This window comes from Bos mutus, chromosome 9 (genome assembly GCF_027580195.1).
Source record: "Bos mutus isolate GX-2022 chromosome 9, NWIPB_WYAK_1.1, whole genome shotgun sequence".
NCBI classification, from domain to species: domain Eukaryota; kingdom Metazoa; phylum Chordata; class Mammalia; order Artiodactyla; family Bovidae; genus Bos; species Bos mutus.
The window spans coordinates 73433881-73451983 of NC_091625.1; the positions used below are offsets into that span (position 1 = coordinate 73433881).

The 18103-nt window shown below is 35.3% G+C and overlaps 1 protein-coding gene across 17 annotated transcripts in view; it reads right to left on the bottom strand.

Moving 5' to 3' along the window:
• AHI1 (Abelson helper integration site 1) overlaps window positions 1–18103 on the bottom strand; it is a 220748-nt gene that overhangs the window by 140209 nt on the left and 62436 nt on the right. For all 17 annotated transcript variants that reach the window (XR_011465387.1, XR_011465388.1, XR_011465389.1 and 14 more), the window contains 5 exons: window positions 17675–17904; window positions 15855–15961; window positions 13291–13409; window positions 10198–10328; window positions 8500–8640 (listed from right to left, as the gene is read on the bottom strand). Coding sequence is in view for 13 of the 17 variants with exons in the window: in XM_070376723.1 (XP_070232824.1) it covers window positions 8500–8640; window positions 10198–10328; window positions 13291–13409; window positions 15855–15961; window positions 17675–17904 (728 nt within the window). In the remaining 4 variants the exon portion in view is untranslated. The remainder of the gene's footprint in view (window positions 1–8499; window positions 8641–10197; window positions 10329–13290; window positions 13410–15854; window positions 15962–17674; window positions 17905–18103) is intronic.

Here is an 18103-nt window from a genome sequence, read left to right on the forward strand (position 1 = left end):
TCGCTCAGTTATGTCCTACTCTTTGCGACCCCATGGACTGTAGCCTACCAGGCTCCTCTGTCCATGGGATTTTCCAGGCAACAGTACTGGAGTGGATTGCCATTTCCTTCTCCAGGGGATCTTCCCAACCCAGGGATTGAACCCGGGTCTCCAGCATTGTAGACAGACGCTTTACCATCTGAGCCACCAGGGAAGTCCAGTAATATTCATAAAGACCCACTTTCTCATATACTACAAATAGGCTGCTGACTAGTTATTGTATTCTTTCCCCTCCTCTACCCACTAGAAATATCTATTTGTACAAGAGTGTGCAGATTATTTCATTATAAAATGATAATAGATGGTTTCTGAAATTCCTTTAAGCTCTATGCTTCTAACACTTAAAGCTTTCTAAATCATTATTATATAGGCCACAGTTAGAGTACAATGTTGCAATTTGATAACTGTACCTCTTCCCTTTGCCATTTTCTCTTCCTGTGAATTTAGCTCTAACCTAACTAATAATGTTGAAAACTCACAGTTCTAACAGTCTCATCCCTATCCTTCCATGGCTCTGAGTACTGCACTAGAGCAGGCCCTGGGAATACAAACACACTGCCTGCCTTTTGGGGGTCTGAAGTTTTGGAGGTCAACAAGAAATTCCTGCTGTGTGCTGAGTGGTACTGAGAACACCAAGGTGACAACTACATTTGCTTAAGGGAAGTGTCGTTTCCTTTCCTTCCTATATCCATCAAAATACTTCTAAATTTATCTTTTTTCATCTAAAATTTGGGATTCTACATTTTACATAATTTAAAAATTTCTTAAAATGTTTTCATAACTGACACTCTATCCTGATTTATATATATAAGTTCAGTGCTTTTGTGTATGTTCTGGCCTTTAACAATCATAAAAAATAAAGTGGTTTGCTCAGGAGATTTTTATCTTTATAGGAGGAAGAATGGAGGAAATAAGATATTTTAATCCTGTACCCTTTGCATTTGAAGAGAATACAAGGTTTGTCATTATTAAAATTTATGTGTACTTATGTTATTAACTTCATAATAAAAATATAACTAAAAAATAGCACAGTCTTTCTCTTACACTACACTAAGATTTCCTTTTGGTTCAACATTTAATACCTTTGGTCAACATCTGCTATTATACGTAGCCCTGTTACTGTACATAATTATCTTACTGGATACCTTATGCATGCATGCATGCTAAGTCGCTTCAGTCGTGTCCAACTCTCTGCGACCCCGTGGATGTAGCCACCAGGCTCCTCCATCCATAGGAGGAGGACTCTCCAGGCAAGAATACTGGAGTAGGTTGCCATGCTCTCCTCCAGGGGATCTTCCCAACCCAGGGATTAAACCTGTGTCTTTTTCTGTCTCTGCATTGGCAGGCGGGTTCTTCACTACTAGCACCACCTGGGAAGCCCAGATACCTTATAAATATTTCTATTTCTAATTACGATACTATTACTATAAGCTGGTGAGTCTAACTGCTCTAGTTTCCTAGCATTCTGCAGTTAAGTAGCAGCCTCCCCCTTTTCCTTTCACATTTGCTTCTTGAAGAGAATTTCTGTGGTCTGAATGTTACATTCCCCTAAAATTGCTATCCTGAAATCCTAACTCCCATGATGATGATATTAGGAGATGAGGCTTTGGGGAGGTGATTAGGTCATGAGAGCAAAGCCCTCATGAATGGCATTAGTGCCCTTACATAAGAGGCCTCAGAGAGCTCCCTTGCCCCTTCCACCATATGAAGTAACAGCTAAAAGGTGCTATCTATAAACCAGAAAGTGGGCTCTCACTGGACACAGAATCTGTCAGTCCCTTGATTTTGGACTTCCTAGATTTCAAAACTAGAGAAATAAATAGTTTACTGCTACAGAAAACAGCTAGGATTTCCCTGCTGTAGACTGCTCCATATATCAATGCTCCATATCTTTGCTTTCTAGTTTCATTTTATCCTTTAATAGAACACTGAGATAAGATAGAAAATTATTTTAACTTTTCAGGTGGAAAAACAGATGTAGAAATGATAAATTTTTTGACCAGTGTCAAATAGAAAGTGATATCCTTTTGCCTAGAACCAAAATGCTCTAGTTCCTTCTTTGGTATTTCCCTCCACACTGTTGTCTATTTTGAACAGTACCATTTTTTTTTCTTTTGGGGGCATCTTAAAAAGCACCAAGGTAAGAATAATGAAATGCCTGGATGAGGAATTCAGCACTCTGGTTTGTGCTCAAACCCATTAAGTTGACTACATTTTCCACAGGCCCTGAATCCTTAAATGACACAAGCTTTCTATCAGAGTATTCATCATGTGTGTATTATTAAAACAGATGCTTCACGATATGACCAAGAAACAGGTGGCTTTAATATGTCTTAACATTTGGCATACATGCGTGATAAATCACTTCAGCCGTGTTCAACTCTATGCAACGCTCTGGACCGTACGTAGCCCACCAGACTTCTCTGTCCAAGAGGTTCTCCAGACAAGAATACTGGAGTGGGTTGTCATGCTATCTTAATTTTTCCTACTAACCTAATAATAGATATCCAAAATGTTGACCTACGATCAGTTATATATGTTACAGCTTAATTTTATCCAAATATAAGGATTATATTATCCTTATATTATAGGATATATAAGGATAATATTATCCAAGTATAATATTAATATCTGTTTTTGAATCATTCACAATTTGTACTTCAAGAACACCATTAAATTATACATAAAACCACAGATGTCAAATTTCAACTAGACATTACTTTATTGCAAAGATATTGTAAAAGTAGTTATTTTAAAATATTAATTAAAATAAAATTTAATATTATATAATAAAGAAAATTCATATTTTGGACTATACTGAGAATATAATGACTTAATGTATTATAATTATCCCCAACATTTGCAAAGGAGTGAACAATTAATAATGATACTAGACAACCAAAGTTTTAATTATCAGGGGTCTTCCTAAATATTAAAATTGAAAACAAACACTTCATTTCACCACAGGTATATATGGCTACCTTCTTCAGTTACTTCATGAAATAGGAAATACAAAGTCTAAATTAGTAGTGTAGCAGACAGTTTAATGTTTTAAAAACACAGGCTCTGGAGTTAGATAGTCTGGCGAGTGACATCATTTTATCAATCGTGTGAAGTCATTCAACTTAATTTCCCTGGGCATCAGTTTTACCATCTGCAAAATGAGGATAATACGGGCATCTACCTTGTGAGGACTGGGGAAGACTGTAAAGATAACGTATGTAAAATGATAATTAGAATAGGGAATACTTAATAAATAAACAAATAAATGCTTGATTTTATTTTTATTTTATTTATTTTATTTTTATTTATATTTATCAAGCAGAAATTCTTGATAAATGTTAGCTACCATAACTACTACTATTATTATTAGACCCAAATTTACTAATTGATCATATTGATCATGGCTTTCATTCTTTATTTTTATAAAATGTGAGGGTGGATAATTCTGTTCTATGGATTTACTGCACATCAGTAATATGACAGGTTAGGTATAGGACCTTATAAATAAACACCATGGGCTTATTGTTACTAGGCAAGTTCTATAACAAAAATTTTATAGGAATGTAAAGGTATATATCACATGAACTCTGTAAAGCATGTCACAATGTGAAAAATACACCTATCAACAATGACCAACAGAGGTGATCATTAACAAATATGAATTCTATAAATAAAATCATGTTTAGTGTCAATAGTAGGTTGCTTTTCAGTCCAACTAAAATTCTCCCAGAGGTTTAATGAACTACTTAGGAAGTATAAAAGATCAGAAAAGCACATGATTCTGATTCCTGGGTTTCACAGCCCTGTTCAACTTGGCACACAACAGATGCTCAATAAAGATCTGCTTTGTCTCAAACACAATGATGGAAAAGCACTCCAGAGTTAATGCTGACTCAGAGGACATACTGCCACCTAGAGAAAAATTAGGCTCATTACCTGGAATTATTATATAATGCTGACAACTCTGAAAATTAGGCTTGATTCTACACAAAATACATGTATATTCAATACGTGTCAGCATGCTGCCTAGGTACCGCTTAAAAAAAAGACAAATAAGCCTCCAACTCTACTTCCCATGAAGTACAGATAATACAAAAAAAATCACATATTTCACAGAGACGAAGAATAAATGGTTTTGGAGGAACAAAAAAAGGTTTGCATAATAGACAATCAAAAGCTAATATTTCAGGAAATCTGCTAAAAAGTTTAGTGTAGCAAATGAAAGCATGTATTCCAAGTCCAGACTGTATGGATCCAAGTCCTGGTTCCCATAAAACAGGGATAATTATGGTACCAACCTCATAAGATTATTGTGAAAACTTAAAATAAATACATGTAAAGTGCTTAAAATAGTACCAGGCCCATGCAAAATGCTTTGTATCAGATGTAATTACCATTAAATGTAGAACAGGATCCTACATTCTGAGGTAGGCAAGTATTGATTAATAACAGAACATTAATTGCTAAAGTCTAGCTTCATAAATTTAATTCAGGAGAAGCCGTTTCTCTGACTAGTACTCTGTTATTATGGGAATCCTAAAAGTACATTATTTGTGGTACATTGTGACTAAATTTTGTATTACTAGATGATTAACTCTTTCAACATCAGGCAAATACAACTGCCTTCTGAAAGTAAAAATCATATTTCTTACCAAAAAAAGCAAAAAGTCAGTAGAATGAAAGACCCAGAAGACCACAACCTGAACATATGCTTAACAGGGAAAGATGCTTGCTGACTCTTCACAGATTTTGCTAGAACTGAAAGATGGATGATACATTTAGCTACCATTGTGGTCTCATTCACAGCTTATTTAGCTGATAAAAAAAAAAAAAAAAAAAAGAACTTGCTCCATTTTCCTTGAAAATTGCCTAAACGTATCAGTAGCTCTGATAAATACTATTTTAAAAAATCATGTAACTGTTTTAGATCTTTCAATTTTAATATCATGAAAACACTTATGTAAAACTACATGCAAACTTTATTTTCAGACAAGAAAATTTGAGCAAAATAGTCCTGTGTTAAAAGATAAATAAAATACAAGGCAAAACTATAATAGGTCAGTAATAAATGCCATAATTTTCACTGAAAAAAGGTAAAGACTTCATGATTCTGGCTTGTATTTAATGAGTATATTAGAGTCTGAAACAACTTTCCTTTTTTTCATGGTTATATATCATTTATGAGAACTGTGCTAAATCTTGAATTGCTTGAGATTACATAACTTTTTCCTAAGATGCTTCTTTTTAAAGATAGGCAGTGATGAGTTGGGAAAATGTGTTGAAGTCTTTTGAGTTTTGCTCATAAAGATAAGTCTGTATATCAAAAACAAACTGACACTGCAAAAATAATTTTAATATGTGTATTATTTGGACATTTAAATTTCTCAAACACCATGGAAATCCCTCCTCTACATTAAGACAGTGTGGAAATAACATGATGTTCTTAATTTTATGCATTTATTTTCTAAAACAACTGAGCTAGAAAGATATAAAAGGAAAAGGCTGACTAACAGAAAGAAAGAAAGAAAAAAACCCAAAAACCCTGTTTTCAGTTTCATTCCAAAGAGATGCTATCAGCATATGAAAACATAAGTTCCCATAAAGTCAAGTGTATACTGGTTGGATGAGCATAACAGTCTATTTTATCTTTTTTGTTTTAATATGGTGCTTATCAACTTACAAAGTACCTTCACAGTTCCTATCTCATGGCATCTTCACAAATAACTCTCTGAGGCAGGACAGGTAATAGCAGTAGTAGTAGGACCACAGCCCCAAATCAATGTGAAAGGTGACTGCAGCCATGAAATTAAAAGACGCTTGCTTTTCAGAAGAAAAGCAATGACAAACCTAGACAGCGTATTAAAAAGCAGAGACATTACTTTGCCTACAAAGGTCCATATAGTCAAAGCTATGATTTTCCAGTAGTCACGTACAGATCTGAGAGCTGGATAATAAAAAAGGCTGAGCACCGAAGAATTGATGCCTTCAAACTGTGGTGCAGGATAAGACTCTTGAGAGTCCCCTGGACAGAAAGGAGATCAAATCAGTCAATCCGAAATCAGTCCTGAATATTTACTGGAAGGACTGATGCTGAAGCGGAAGTTCCAATACTTTGGCCACCTGAGGCGAAGAGCCAACTCACTGGAAAAGACCCTGAAGCTGGGAAAGATTGAAGGTAGGAGAAGGGGATGACAGAGGATGAGATGGTTGGATGGCAACATGGACTCAATGGATATGAGTCTGAGCAAGCTCCGGGAGATGATGAAGGACAGGGAAGCCTGGCAGTCCATGCAGTTGCAAAGAGTCAGACTCAACTGAGCGACTGAACAACAACAGTAGGACCATTCACTAGACAGGGAAATTGGAGCATCAGGAAGGCTTGTGCAAGATCACCAAAGAAAGAGAACTGAGCCTAAAACCAATGCTTTCAAACACTTGGCTCTCCCTACATATGCTTCTAGAATGGACTCCTTAGTCTAAAAACCTACTGTTGAAAAAATAAATGGACAAACCTAATCTAATGATGAACTTGTATCAAAGACAAAAAGTAAACTGAAGAAAAAAGATAAGGGTGGAGGTTGAAATTGCACTTGTAGTGAAAATTTCAAAAGCAAATTAGAAATTGAATGAAAACTGTTGTGAAACTCCTTAAGAGTTTGAGGAAATAACTGTATACCTAGTTCCTGAATAACAGTCCCAATTACAAAGTAATGAGGTGTAACTCTTCTTCTTTCTGTGAAGATTAAAAATGTATAAAAGAAAGACCTGTCTCAGGATCTATGTTTGAACTAGACAACAAATTTGGACACTGGATGATTTGAGAAATCCACTTGTCTTTTCCTGTGATCAGGCAGTGTTGACTTTTGCTAAATTGATTGTAACAGTAAATGGTATTGTGTTGTTTAACAATTCACCATTAGTAATAGTGTTCTGTAAATCTGAATATGTGTTACAGAAATTCATTATTTCTTCTCTATAAATTCTTTAAAACAAGATAATCTCAATTTTACATATATTCTCTAACTCACCTATAAAGAAATAAGATTCATACTATGATCAAAACTTCAGGTTTACAGCTTAATTCAATTGTCTAACAACTTAGCACTTATCACAAACATTAACCAATTCACACTGTGTTAATGTAGGAAGCTTAACCACTTGCATTTCACTAATTTAAAATATTCTGTCCAAATAGTTTCACAACGTTATCTAAATGCATATTTATATATATATGTACTTATGACATTGTGTGTAAATCATCTTAGCAAAAATGGTGAATGGTATCTTAAACTAAAGAGACTATGCTATGCTATGCTAAGTCACTTCAGTCGTGGCCGACTCTGGGCGACCCCATAGACGGCAGCCCACCAGGCTCCACCGTCCCTGGGATTCTCCAGGCAAGAACACTGGAGTGGGTTGCCATTTCCTTCTCCAATGCATGAAAGTGAAAAGTGAAAGTGAAGTTGCTCAGTCGTGTCTGACTCTTAGCGACCCTATGGACTGCAGCCTACCAGGCTCCTCCGTCCATGGGATTTTCCAGGCAAGAGTTCTGGAGTGGGGTGCCATTGCCTTCTCTGAAAGAGACTATAAAAACCATTTATTGTTGTGTAAGAATTAACATATGAAGAAAATGGAACTGCAATTTTGAGAGTGTCAACACTATCAATACCACACAGAACAACGAAATCCTAATTTCAGGTCAGAAATTAAGGAAATATATGAACAACAGAATAAATGCAAATGATTCTAATAATGCCATACTATTTCTTAAAAACGTATTCAACGTCTATTTCCTTATTATTTTCCAAAATTAAAGAATAGTGTGATTTTAATGTAGAAAAAGGCATTTTTGCTGAGGCTTGACTTTTTTCCCTTCCTTTTTTAAAGTTTATTTTTAATTGGAGAATAATTGTTTTACTATGTTGTGTTGGTTTCTGCTGTACAATAAAGTCAATCAGCTCTAAGTGACTTTTTTGTCTTTTTTTAATGTTAAGAAACTCTCAGAAAATCATAACTTATTTAAACTGTGCTTCAGTTAAAAAGAAAACAAAGAATAAGAAATTAACTCAATATTCAAGTAAAAACATTACAGATTCACATACCCTAAATGATATTTACCTTTTAATGTTAGAGATATTCCCAAATCGTTTTTAGGTGAATTTTATTTATTTAAATTGATCTATGAAGAGAATGATGACCACCATTCTATGATTACAATACAAGAACACAACCATTAGGTATACTTCTGATGATATTTAAATTCCATAATAAAAATGCTCATGACAAAATAAAATGTTATAATAATATGATCTTTTTTAAGCTGCTTGGCCTTCATAATACTTTCAAGAGAGTTTTGTTAATACAAAGAATGAGTTTTCACAGAGCTCATAATTTCTAGTTCAGCCTAAATGTAAAGGTTACTCTAAATATTCTCTCCTTATCAAGCAGTGGACTTACCATGGAAATCATAAATATACAGGAGAATTGGCTCATTCTGCCCAAATGCACAAAATGCAACCATATTTTCAAGTGGATGATAAGCAATGTCTCGAACTGGTGACTTGAATGGCAGGTCAGAATACATTGCTACTTGCTCTCCTAAATAAGAAAAGACATTCAATAATTTGTACTATCTCAGATATTTCTCATTAGAAGATTATCCTGCAACTTATCAAAAAAAGCTTTATGGTAAGTAATAATAAACCTCATGCTATTTACAGGAAAACCTTAAATACTTATAGTTGAGCTGTTGTTGTTTAGCTGGTAAGTCATGTCCGACTCTTTTGCGACCCACTATATTAAACAATTATTTTTCATTCTCTTGGCCTTCCTTTTTCTTCTTTTTGGTCCAATGTCTTGATGGAGTTTCAAGGCACAAACTAAAGACAAACAGCTTGGAAGTAGAGATCTGTAGAGATCTGAGATCTGACAGAGCTGAGCAAATGCCAGCTAAGAAACAACTCCAGGGAGAACTACGGGAGGAATATCAGGACTAAAACTAAAGAAATTATCCGGCTAGGGGAAGTTTAGTGAGGAATTAATTTTTCTTTTTTTTTCCCCAGAGGCTGTTTGATGTACCATCTGCTTTAAATATATATATATATACACATATACACATACACACACACACACACACACACACACACACACACACTATTAATGTGGAGAAGCAATGGTACCCCACTCCAGTACTCCTGCCTGGAATATCCCATGGACGGAGGAGCCTGGTGGGCTGCAGTCCATGGGGTCGCTAAGAGTCAGACACGACTAAGCGACTTCACTTTCACTTTTCACTTTCATGCATTGGAGGAGGAAATGGTAACCCACTCCAGTGTTCTTGCCTGGAGAATCCCAGGGACGGTGGAGCCTGGTGGGCTGCTGTCTATGGGGTTGCACAGAGTCGGACATGACTGAAGCGATTTAGCAGCAGCAGCAGCAGGATACTATTAATGACTACAGCAGAAGTTTTGAAAATCAGAACTCAAAAAGCAAAGAAGAAAAACAAAATCCTAAGTGAACTGATTAGTCAAAAACGCCTAAAGGGAGAGATGAAAATAAAAAAGATGCTCATTAAAGAAATTTTAAAGTAAATTTTATAAAATTCTTTCTATTGCTAAACAAATGTTTATGAAGTTTTGGCTTTTCTTCCAAAAAGCAAAATGAAGCACAAATGAACTATCCAATGTAACATTTTATTGAAAAAGTTGAATTATAGTAGTTCAGGTAAATGGCTATTAAGTTTCAAATATCCAAAACTCTGACAGGAATATGTTTGTTTCTAATAAAAATGAACTGTAGATGGTTAACCATTTGTATACCTAGTTGAACTCTAAATTCAGTTCATAACTGAATTTTGTATTACAGTCCATTAAATACTTCTGTGAGATCAACAATATCTCATTACCAGCAAGGAAAGAATAAACCTTAAATTATAATGCAAAATTCTAAATCCATGAAGATATCACAACCATAAAGAACAGAATTAATATAAATTCGGACTGTAGTTAAATTTCATTATCAGCTTTCCAATTTTGAAAAACATAACTGAGAACTTAAAATCAGAATTTCCTTGAAAATTATTCTATAAAATGGCAGTTTTTATACTTCATCAAAAACAAAACAAATCTTTTTAAAGTTCAATGAAATGCTATTTACCTGTTTCTGGGTTCCAAACATATACTATACCATCCTCACTTCCAGCAAAGAGAAAAGTCCCACATGGTGTCAAAGTGCTATGAATCTTCTCTCGATAATTTGCTGCACCTACAAATTTCCTTGCTGCTAATCTAGAAACCAAAAAGATTTTATAAATGTAACTTGTCTTACCCATTTCAATGACTAGTGGTAGAAAAACTTTTCAATACTTCATTTGCATTTGACAAGAAACTTGTGAGAATCTGTTACACAGGATACATTCCATGACGGATAGAGAATAAAGTAGAGGGAGTTCCTGAGCTCAGGGAGCTTATAATTTAGCAGGAGAGAGAAGAAATGCACCAAAGAAGAATAGAAAGTGAATGTAGAAAGTGCCACAAAAGAAGAACAGAAAAAGTCCTTTGCAGATTTGGATAAGAGAGAGAGATGATTTCTAGCTATGGAGCAAAGAAGATGCATTTGAATTGGTAACTCAAAAACAAACAGAATTTTTATATTCTTATATTTTTTCCATGTGAAGAAAATTTTAAATCAATGAATACTTGATTACTGCAGAAATATTAGAAAAACCATTATTGAATCATCTATTAAATATGGCATGTACCCTTCTGGGCTTTTAAACATGTGAATAATAATAACAGCTAACATTTTCAGTGCTTATTATGTGCCAGGTGGTTCAGACAGTAAAGAATCTGCCTGCAGTGCGGGAGACCTGGGTTCAATCCCTGCGTTGGGAAGAACCCCTGGAGAAGGGCATGGCAACCCACTCCAGTATTCTTGCCTGGAGAATCCCATGGACAGAGGAGCCTGGCAAGTTACAGTTCATGGGGTCACAAAGAGTCAGACATGACTGAGCGACTAAGCACAGCACAGCACAGGTACTATTATCATCATTGGTTTACAGAGAGGATATTACATATACTGCTCTGTTATTTGCTTTTTTCAGTCAACAATGAACCATGAATAATGGCCTTTCATGTCAGAAAATAAAAATTATGCATTATCATTTTAATAGGCATATATCATTGTCTAAATGTATCTTAAGAAATTTTCTATTGTTGGGTAACTCTTAGGATATTTCCAGTATCTGAAGAATTGATGCTTTTGAACTGTGGTGTTGGAGAAGACTCTTGAGAGTCCCTTGGACTGCAAGGAGATCCAACCAGTCCATTCTGAAGGAGATCAGCCCTGGGATTTCTTTGGAAGGAATGATGCTGCAGCTGAAACTCCAGTACTTTGGCCACCTCATGTGAAGAGTTGACTCATTGGAAAAGACTCTGATGCTGGGAGGGATTGAGGGCAGGAGGAGAAGGGGACGACAGAGGATGAGATGGCTGGATGGCATCGCTGACTCGATGGATGTGAGTCTGAGTGAACTCCGGGAGTTGGTGATGGACAGAGAGGCCTGGCGTGCTGCGATTCATGGGGTCGCAAAGAGTCGGACACGACTAAGCAACTGAACTGAACTGAACTGAACTGAAGAGTTATCCAACATGTTTCCCCTAGCATGAATATGACTTCTGTGAACAACCTTGTGTGTGTATGTGTGTGTATACACACACTCATTGCGCTGTTTCACAATTATTTTCTTAACATAAATCCCTAAACCCAAGGTTACTGGGTCAAAACTTCTGCTATTTCTGTTAATTTAAGTATTGGCTTGGTCAGAAAGTTCATCAGGGTTTCTCTGTAAGGTGTTATGGAAAAACCCAAATGAATTTTTTGGCCAACCCAATACTTTACATCTGTAAACTAGTTATTGCCCACCAAACACTTACGAGGATGGTGTAGTACTCTCCCATTTGTGCGAGGAGGAAAAGAGACTTATCAGTTAGTTTAAGGGATGGAACAGGCAGTGTTTGACTATAAGCAGTTTTCCTCCAGGGCCCAAGTGTGATCATGGGCTGAATAGTATACTACTTAAAAAGAGAACAACTAAACTCTGCAGGCCTGGACTTCTAAAATCTGACTCAAATCTCTACATAGTCTCTCAGCATTCCTCAGCAAGAAACCAAAGCTCATATGGACTAACTCACTCTGCTTTGAACACAACTTCTATTATCCCACATCCTGACTTTATTCCAGGCTTTCTATCCTAGAGAGGACACTGCCATCTTATCTAAATTCTATCCACCCTTCAAGATTGAGCTCAAAGACCAGACTCTCCATAGAGCCTTGAACATAAGGCTTTATTATAGCTATTCAGCTACACTGTTACCATGAAAAACATAATCCTTTTACTATATATTTATATTCATTAAAAGATACTTATGGAGTACTTGCTACCTTCCAGGTATGATGTTGGGTATGATGTACAGAAAAAAAAAAAAGAATAGCAGATTCTATAACAGTCCTTGAAGATGTCACACTGTAGGCTAATTAAGTGTTTTGCAAGTTATTTTGGAGAGTACAACTACATTCTAAACTCCTGATGAACCAATTCTGCTTATCATTCTCCCACATCATCCATGCCACTGTTATGCTAGTAAAAAGCCCTCTTATTCAGGCATGACATTAGATCATATTACTATGCTAACCAATATCACAGAGATAAAAGATAGTCCATGGCAGAAGTTTCTCCTTTTTTAAAGTGAAAATAAAAAGTAGTTGACTACATCTCAGCTTCAAAACTATTCACATTTGTGGTTAGATAATTGTTGTAGGGGCCTGTCTCATATGCTGCAGGATGCTCATTATCTCTGGTCTCTATTCACTTCCCAGGTGGCTCAGTGGTAAAGAATCCACCTGCCAATGCAGGAGTAGCAGGAGACATGGGTTCAATCCTTGGGTAGGGAAGATCCTCTGGAGGAGGCAATGACAACTCACTCCATCAGTCCTGCTGGGATAATTCCAGGGGCAGAGAAGCCTGGCAGGCCACAGTCCCTCGGGTCGCAAAGAGTCAGACACTACTGAGTGACTGAGTAACAATCCACTAGATACTAGAATAAACATTTAAGTGTCTCTAGACTCTGCCAGAGGTCCCCTGAGGGACAAAATTCTCTAGTTGAGAACCACAGCTGCATTGTATAAATATGAATTAAATAATTACTTACTCTATGAGTGTTTAACCTGCAAATACTGAAATATACTTACATTCGGAGATCCATAATTCTCAAAGTACTGTCTTTGGTATGAATTAATAAACGTTTTCCATTGGGATGAACCTCCAAGTAACTTATCGGGATTCCCTTAAACTCACTCTCTTTAATTTCCTAAAATGAGTTTAAAAAGATTATGTAATATCACAACTACAAATTTTGTCTAAAGTTAAGCCCTTTTAAGTGTACAAATTTAATTTTAAGAGGTCGTTTTTAATTGCACAGTGCAAGGTGTTTTAAAATTGTTAGCAAAATTATTCCAAGTAAGTTCAAGTTAAGGATGAAAATAAAGCTGATAAAATGTAGTTTTGGGCTGCTAAGTAACACTATATTTAATTAGTGTTTTTGTAGTATAATCTCAGAGAAGAAGCACTTTCTGCAAACACATCTTTTATTACTACATTGTCTGTTTATCATCATATAAGAAATCTCAATTTCTAAGTTCAAAATTAAGTACAGAATTAGCTCTCAGTTCTATTTCAGTTTCAGATTATTTCTTCATACATTTACCTCCACTTGTCCTGAAAAAGATAAGTTATTAGCATCTTATTATGAAACAATTTAGATTGTAATTTTTAGGTTTTTCTGGATACTTAAAGCAGCTAAATCTTCTGGTTACAGAAGAAGTCTGTAAGTAGACCTTACTACTGATGTCAAGAAAGACAAACACAGAAGGAGAATCTGCCTGAACAAGCCATATATAAATAAGGACAATTTCCAAAATCCTTCTTGTTTGGATTATCAGGAGAAAGAAAACAACTGCAAATACAAAACTGTTTAAAGTCTGAAGAGTCAAGAGAAGGTCTGCTTTACCCTGCAGTCAGAATTTTGAATAGCATTCTTCTCCCTCGAGGTCCCCTTATTATTTTGCTCACTTCTCCTAGAGGGTCTCCTCTTCAGAGGTGGGTTGGCACCAATACAAGTGGGGTACAAACTGCTATAATCCTAATATCAGCAGTAGAATCTCTGGTTCTGCTGTTTGGTGCTGAAACCTGCTGTCAACTACTTTTTTACAAGTTCCAGAATAAAGTCAAACACTGACACCACAGATGGGGATTTTACTGAGCCCAACTACAATGATGTGGAGGTGAAGATGCACTGATGAAGTTTTGAGCAACTGGAGCAACACTTACACAGATGCAAATGTGCAAAATCAAAAACAAGGCTGCATAACAGGTGTCACGAATAAATTCGAGAAGAGAGTTGGCAGATTTAGTGTTTGTAGCATCTGTTAATGATTTCCTTCATATTTTTATCATATTCATGCTCAAGGTCTGGTGTTAAAGACCACGCTCGACACCAAGGAGTATGTGACAAGCAGCATGGATGTTTCATCTTAAGGGACAAACGAGCATAAGCCAGCATCCCCCACTCCACTGGTGGGAGACAGCCAAGTAAGAAATCGCAGTCTCCATCTGTCCCAGGCATAAGCTGTTAAAAGGACAGCCCATTCCTCATTTCCTCACTTTTTAATATTTGACTGTCTCAAGTAACCACCAGGTGGCAGATTTCCAAGGTATACTTGCCTTTTGGTTACTGCACAGAGGGAAAGAAAACACATGATTTTTAATATAAATAGTAGACTCTGTATTGCAGAATCAAATGACTAGAAATGTTGCCTTTGGAACCTTGCCAATCACTTATCAATATATAAGTAATTAGAAAGTTCTTTGCAAAGTGTATGAAATTGCTACAACATGAGTTTCAAGTCATCATTCATTAATCTGGCAGACTAGATAAGAATGACTAAAAATAGAATAGACTGATTTTTAAATTGATATGACAGACTCAACAGATTTAACTAAAGTTGATGGAAATTCTTTTTCATGTGTCTTTTTTCAAACAGGGACAACTGCTACAATCTGTTATGAAGAACAAGAAAACCAAAGAACACAGGTATAGCGTTTTTATATATATGACAATGTTTATATATATAAACAAGTTTAATGACTTGTTTCGTATTTTTAACTAAAACATACTAAATATACACCAACAAAGCTGCTTTGTATACAAGCCATCTTAAAAACACTCTACTTAAGAAATGAGATCATTCATTTGTTTTGGCCAATTTAGTATATTTCAAATGAAACAATTACTGTGATTAAATGACAGACCTCCTCATATTTATTAATACATAATCTTGATCACATAATTTTGAGAGATAACACTGTTAACAAAACCTTGAGCATGGTGCTTCTAGTGATGCTACTGGACAAAGAAAAAAAGAATATGAATAGCAGAAAATATAAGTTGTTATGTATAGATGATAACATAACATATAACTCATTTTGCATAAATTTTACCAATGGATCCCTGAATACCAGAGTGCAACTTAAGGCTCAAAAATGTGAAAGGAAAGCCCAACCAAAATGAAGAAAATGTTCATTAAGTCACTATGTTATCAATTAACTATCAGGAAGACATGATAACTGACTTTTGAGGGACTGAGAAAAACTTAATTCCTTTGAAAGGAGTGAACAGCATGTCCTGCATCTTCTAAGTCATGTGATTTTTCCCAATTTTTTCAAATAAATCCCCAAGTATGAGGTGAAACTCTACCTTGTTTATGCTCCAGTGACGCACTGAGTGTTGTGCATCGTTGACTTTGACATACGTGTTCCAAACAACAATCACCCCTGTGCAGTCTCCTGAATACATGTGATGACCTATTTAAAAAAAATTATTTAGGTAAAAATGTTACACAGAAGTTGTTTCAACTATTATGAAATTGGGCAAACATATCCCAATAAGACAAAAAACTGAAGTGCTATTAAAAGGTACTGTAGTTTAAAAAAAGCCCAAATGGCAAACAATCAGATCCCAATTTTCTTCACCTTTTTGAGTTACTTGTGATTTATTTTTTTGTCACCTACCTGAATTTGAAAACAAAATGAAATGAGCATCTCAATTCATGTGTACATGGCTCAAATTCCAAAGCAAAACAATTTAAATTTTCCAATATGATCTGTACTGCTCACTTTTATTAACCTATATAACCCATTTCACATTCCTGGAGAAACACCTATGCTCTAGTATATACTGTTAGAATAATACCTGAGACCTGGTAGGAACTCAATAAATGATTAGGGAATGAATAAAATAATAAGTAACAGGTGTTTCAGTTTAACATCAATTCTGAAAGTCAAACCATCCTACAGTTAATGGGACTTCAAAGGCCATCAGATTTAACTTCATAAACAATTAGGCATATTTTAGAATCCATATGAACAGATGGCTGTTCAGCAACTGTGAATGCAATATTTTACACAAAAGTATTAACATTTAGCATATTCATGGAGAAGGAAATGGCACCCCACTCCAGTACTCTTGCCTGGAAAATCCCATGGATGGAGGAGCCTGGTAGGCTATAATCCATGTGGTCACTGAGTCGGACTCGACTGAGAGATTTCACTTTCACTTTAGCTTATTCAAGTGTTGAAATGCTCTGCATGTGAGAATGTTCTTTCTAATTCTAAGCAAAGAAAAATCTGTTTTCTGTAGCTTTGGCTCTATTTCTACCTACTGGAGCAACACAGAAGGACTTCACTTTTTTCGCACCTTAACCAAATACCTGAAGAAATCATTCATCTCCCTTTCACAGTCTGAGCTACTTTTTCTATGACAAGAGTTTTCAGATGCTTTTCTATCCTTGGTTGACCTTTCCTGAAGGGGTTCCTGCTTATAAACATCCTTATGGTTGAACTGAGTACATTAGAAATATTATTATTTTGACACGATCCCATACTAATTGTTTACAGCTATACAAACCTAATGTCTGAAATAACAGAAAAGTTGACTATTTAATAGATACAACAAATTTTAGTCTTTCAGCTGATAAAATAATTATATTTTATATCCTTAAAACACCATTTATAATACTTGTATTCTAAGATTAAATCTTAAATAATTGCAAATTTCTCTTCCATAAACATGTGTTTATATACTTAAAAAAATCTTGTTGCCACATTTAAAATACATATTTTCAACATTGTTCTGGGATCTTTCCCCCTATCTTCCTCAATTTTATCATTTACAGAAAAGAGTCCTTTAAGAAAACTACTAAGGGAACAATCACCAATCCAATGAAATATATTCATAAATTTGGAACAGGACTGGTTGTTACAGCAAAGATTAGTTGAATCAAAATGCTTGGAAATATACTGACTTTAAAATTAACTAACAACTACTGCCGTGCCAAATTTATGACCAGGTCTATCATATGATCTGCACAAACAATCTAAATATGCACAAACATATTTAATTTTATCTAATACACAAAGTCCCTCTCAAGCTGAAATAATTATTATCCTAGTGAAACAGAATTTTAAAAAAATTCTTCACGTAACTAGCCTTCAATTTGAATATAATTTCAGACATACCTTCAATATCAAAACATAGAGAGTTGATGAAACTCTTGTGAGTGTCAAACTGTCGGATCAATACGGCAGGATCCTGTCTCATATCAACTTCCCATATACGTATCACAGAATCATAGCATCCTGTCACCACCAGCTCTCTTACAACTGGGTGGAATTTAGCCGTGTAAACAAAAGAAGGATGAGGTAAAACTCTGAAAGTATTTGTATTGTTTATTTCATTTTTCCATATCCTGGAAAAGGATGAAAATGTTACCTATTGCTTCTGAAAGGCAGACGTTTCTCTAAGAACCGATTTAGGCAATGGACCTTATGAGTAAGCAAATGATAACAACCAATGGTAAATTTTATAACAATAAAAATAATCTGATCTGATCACATTATTGGATGACCAGACTTCTTTACATTTTGACAAAGCTATTTCTTACAGTT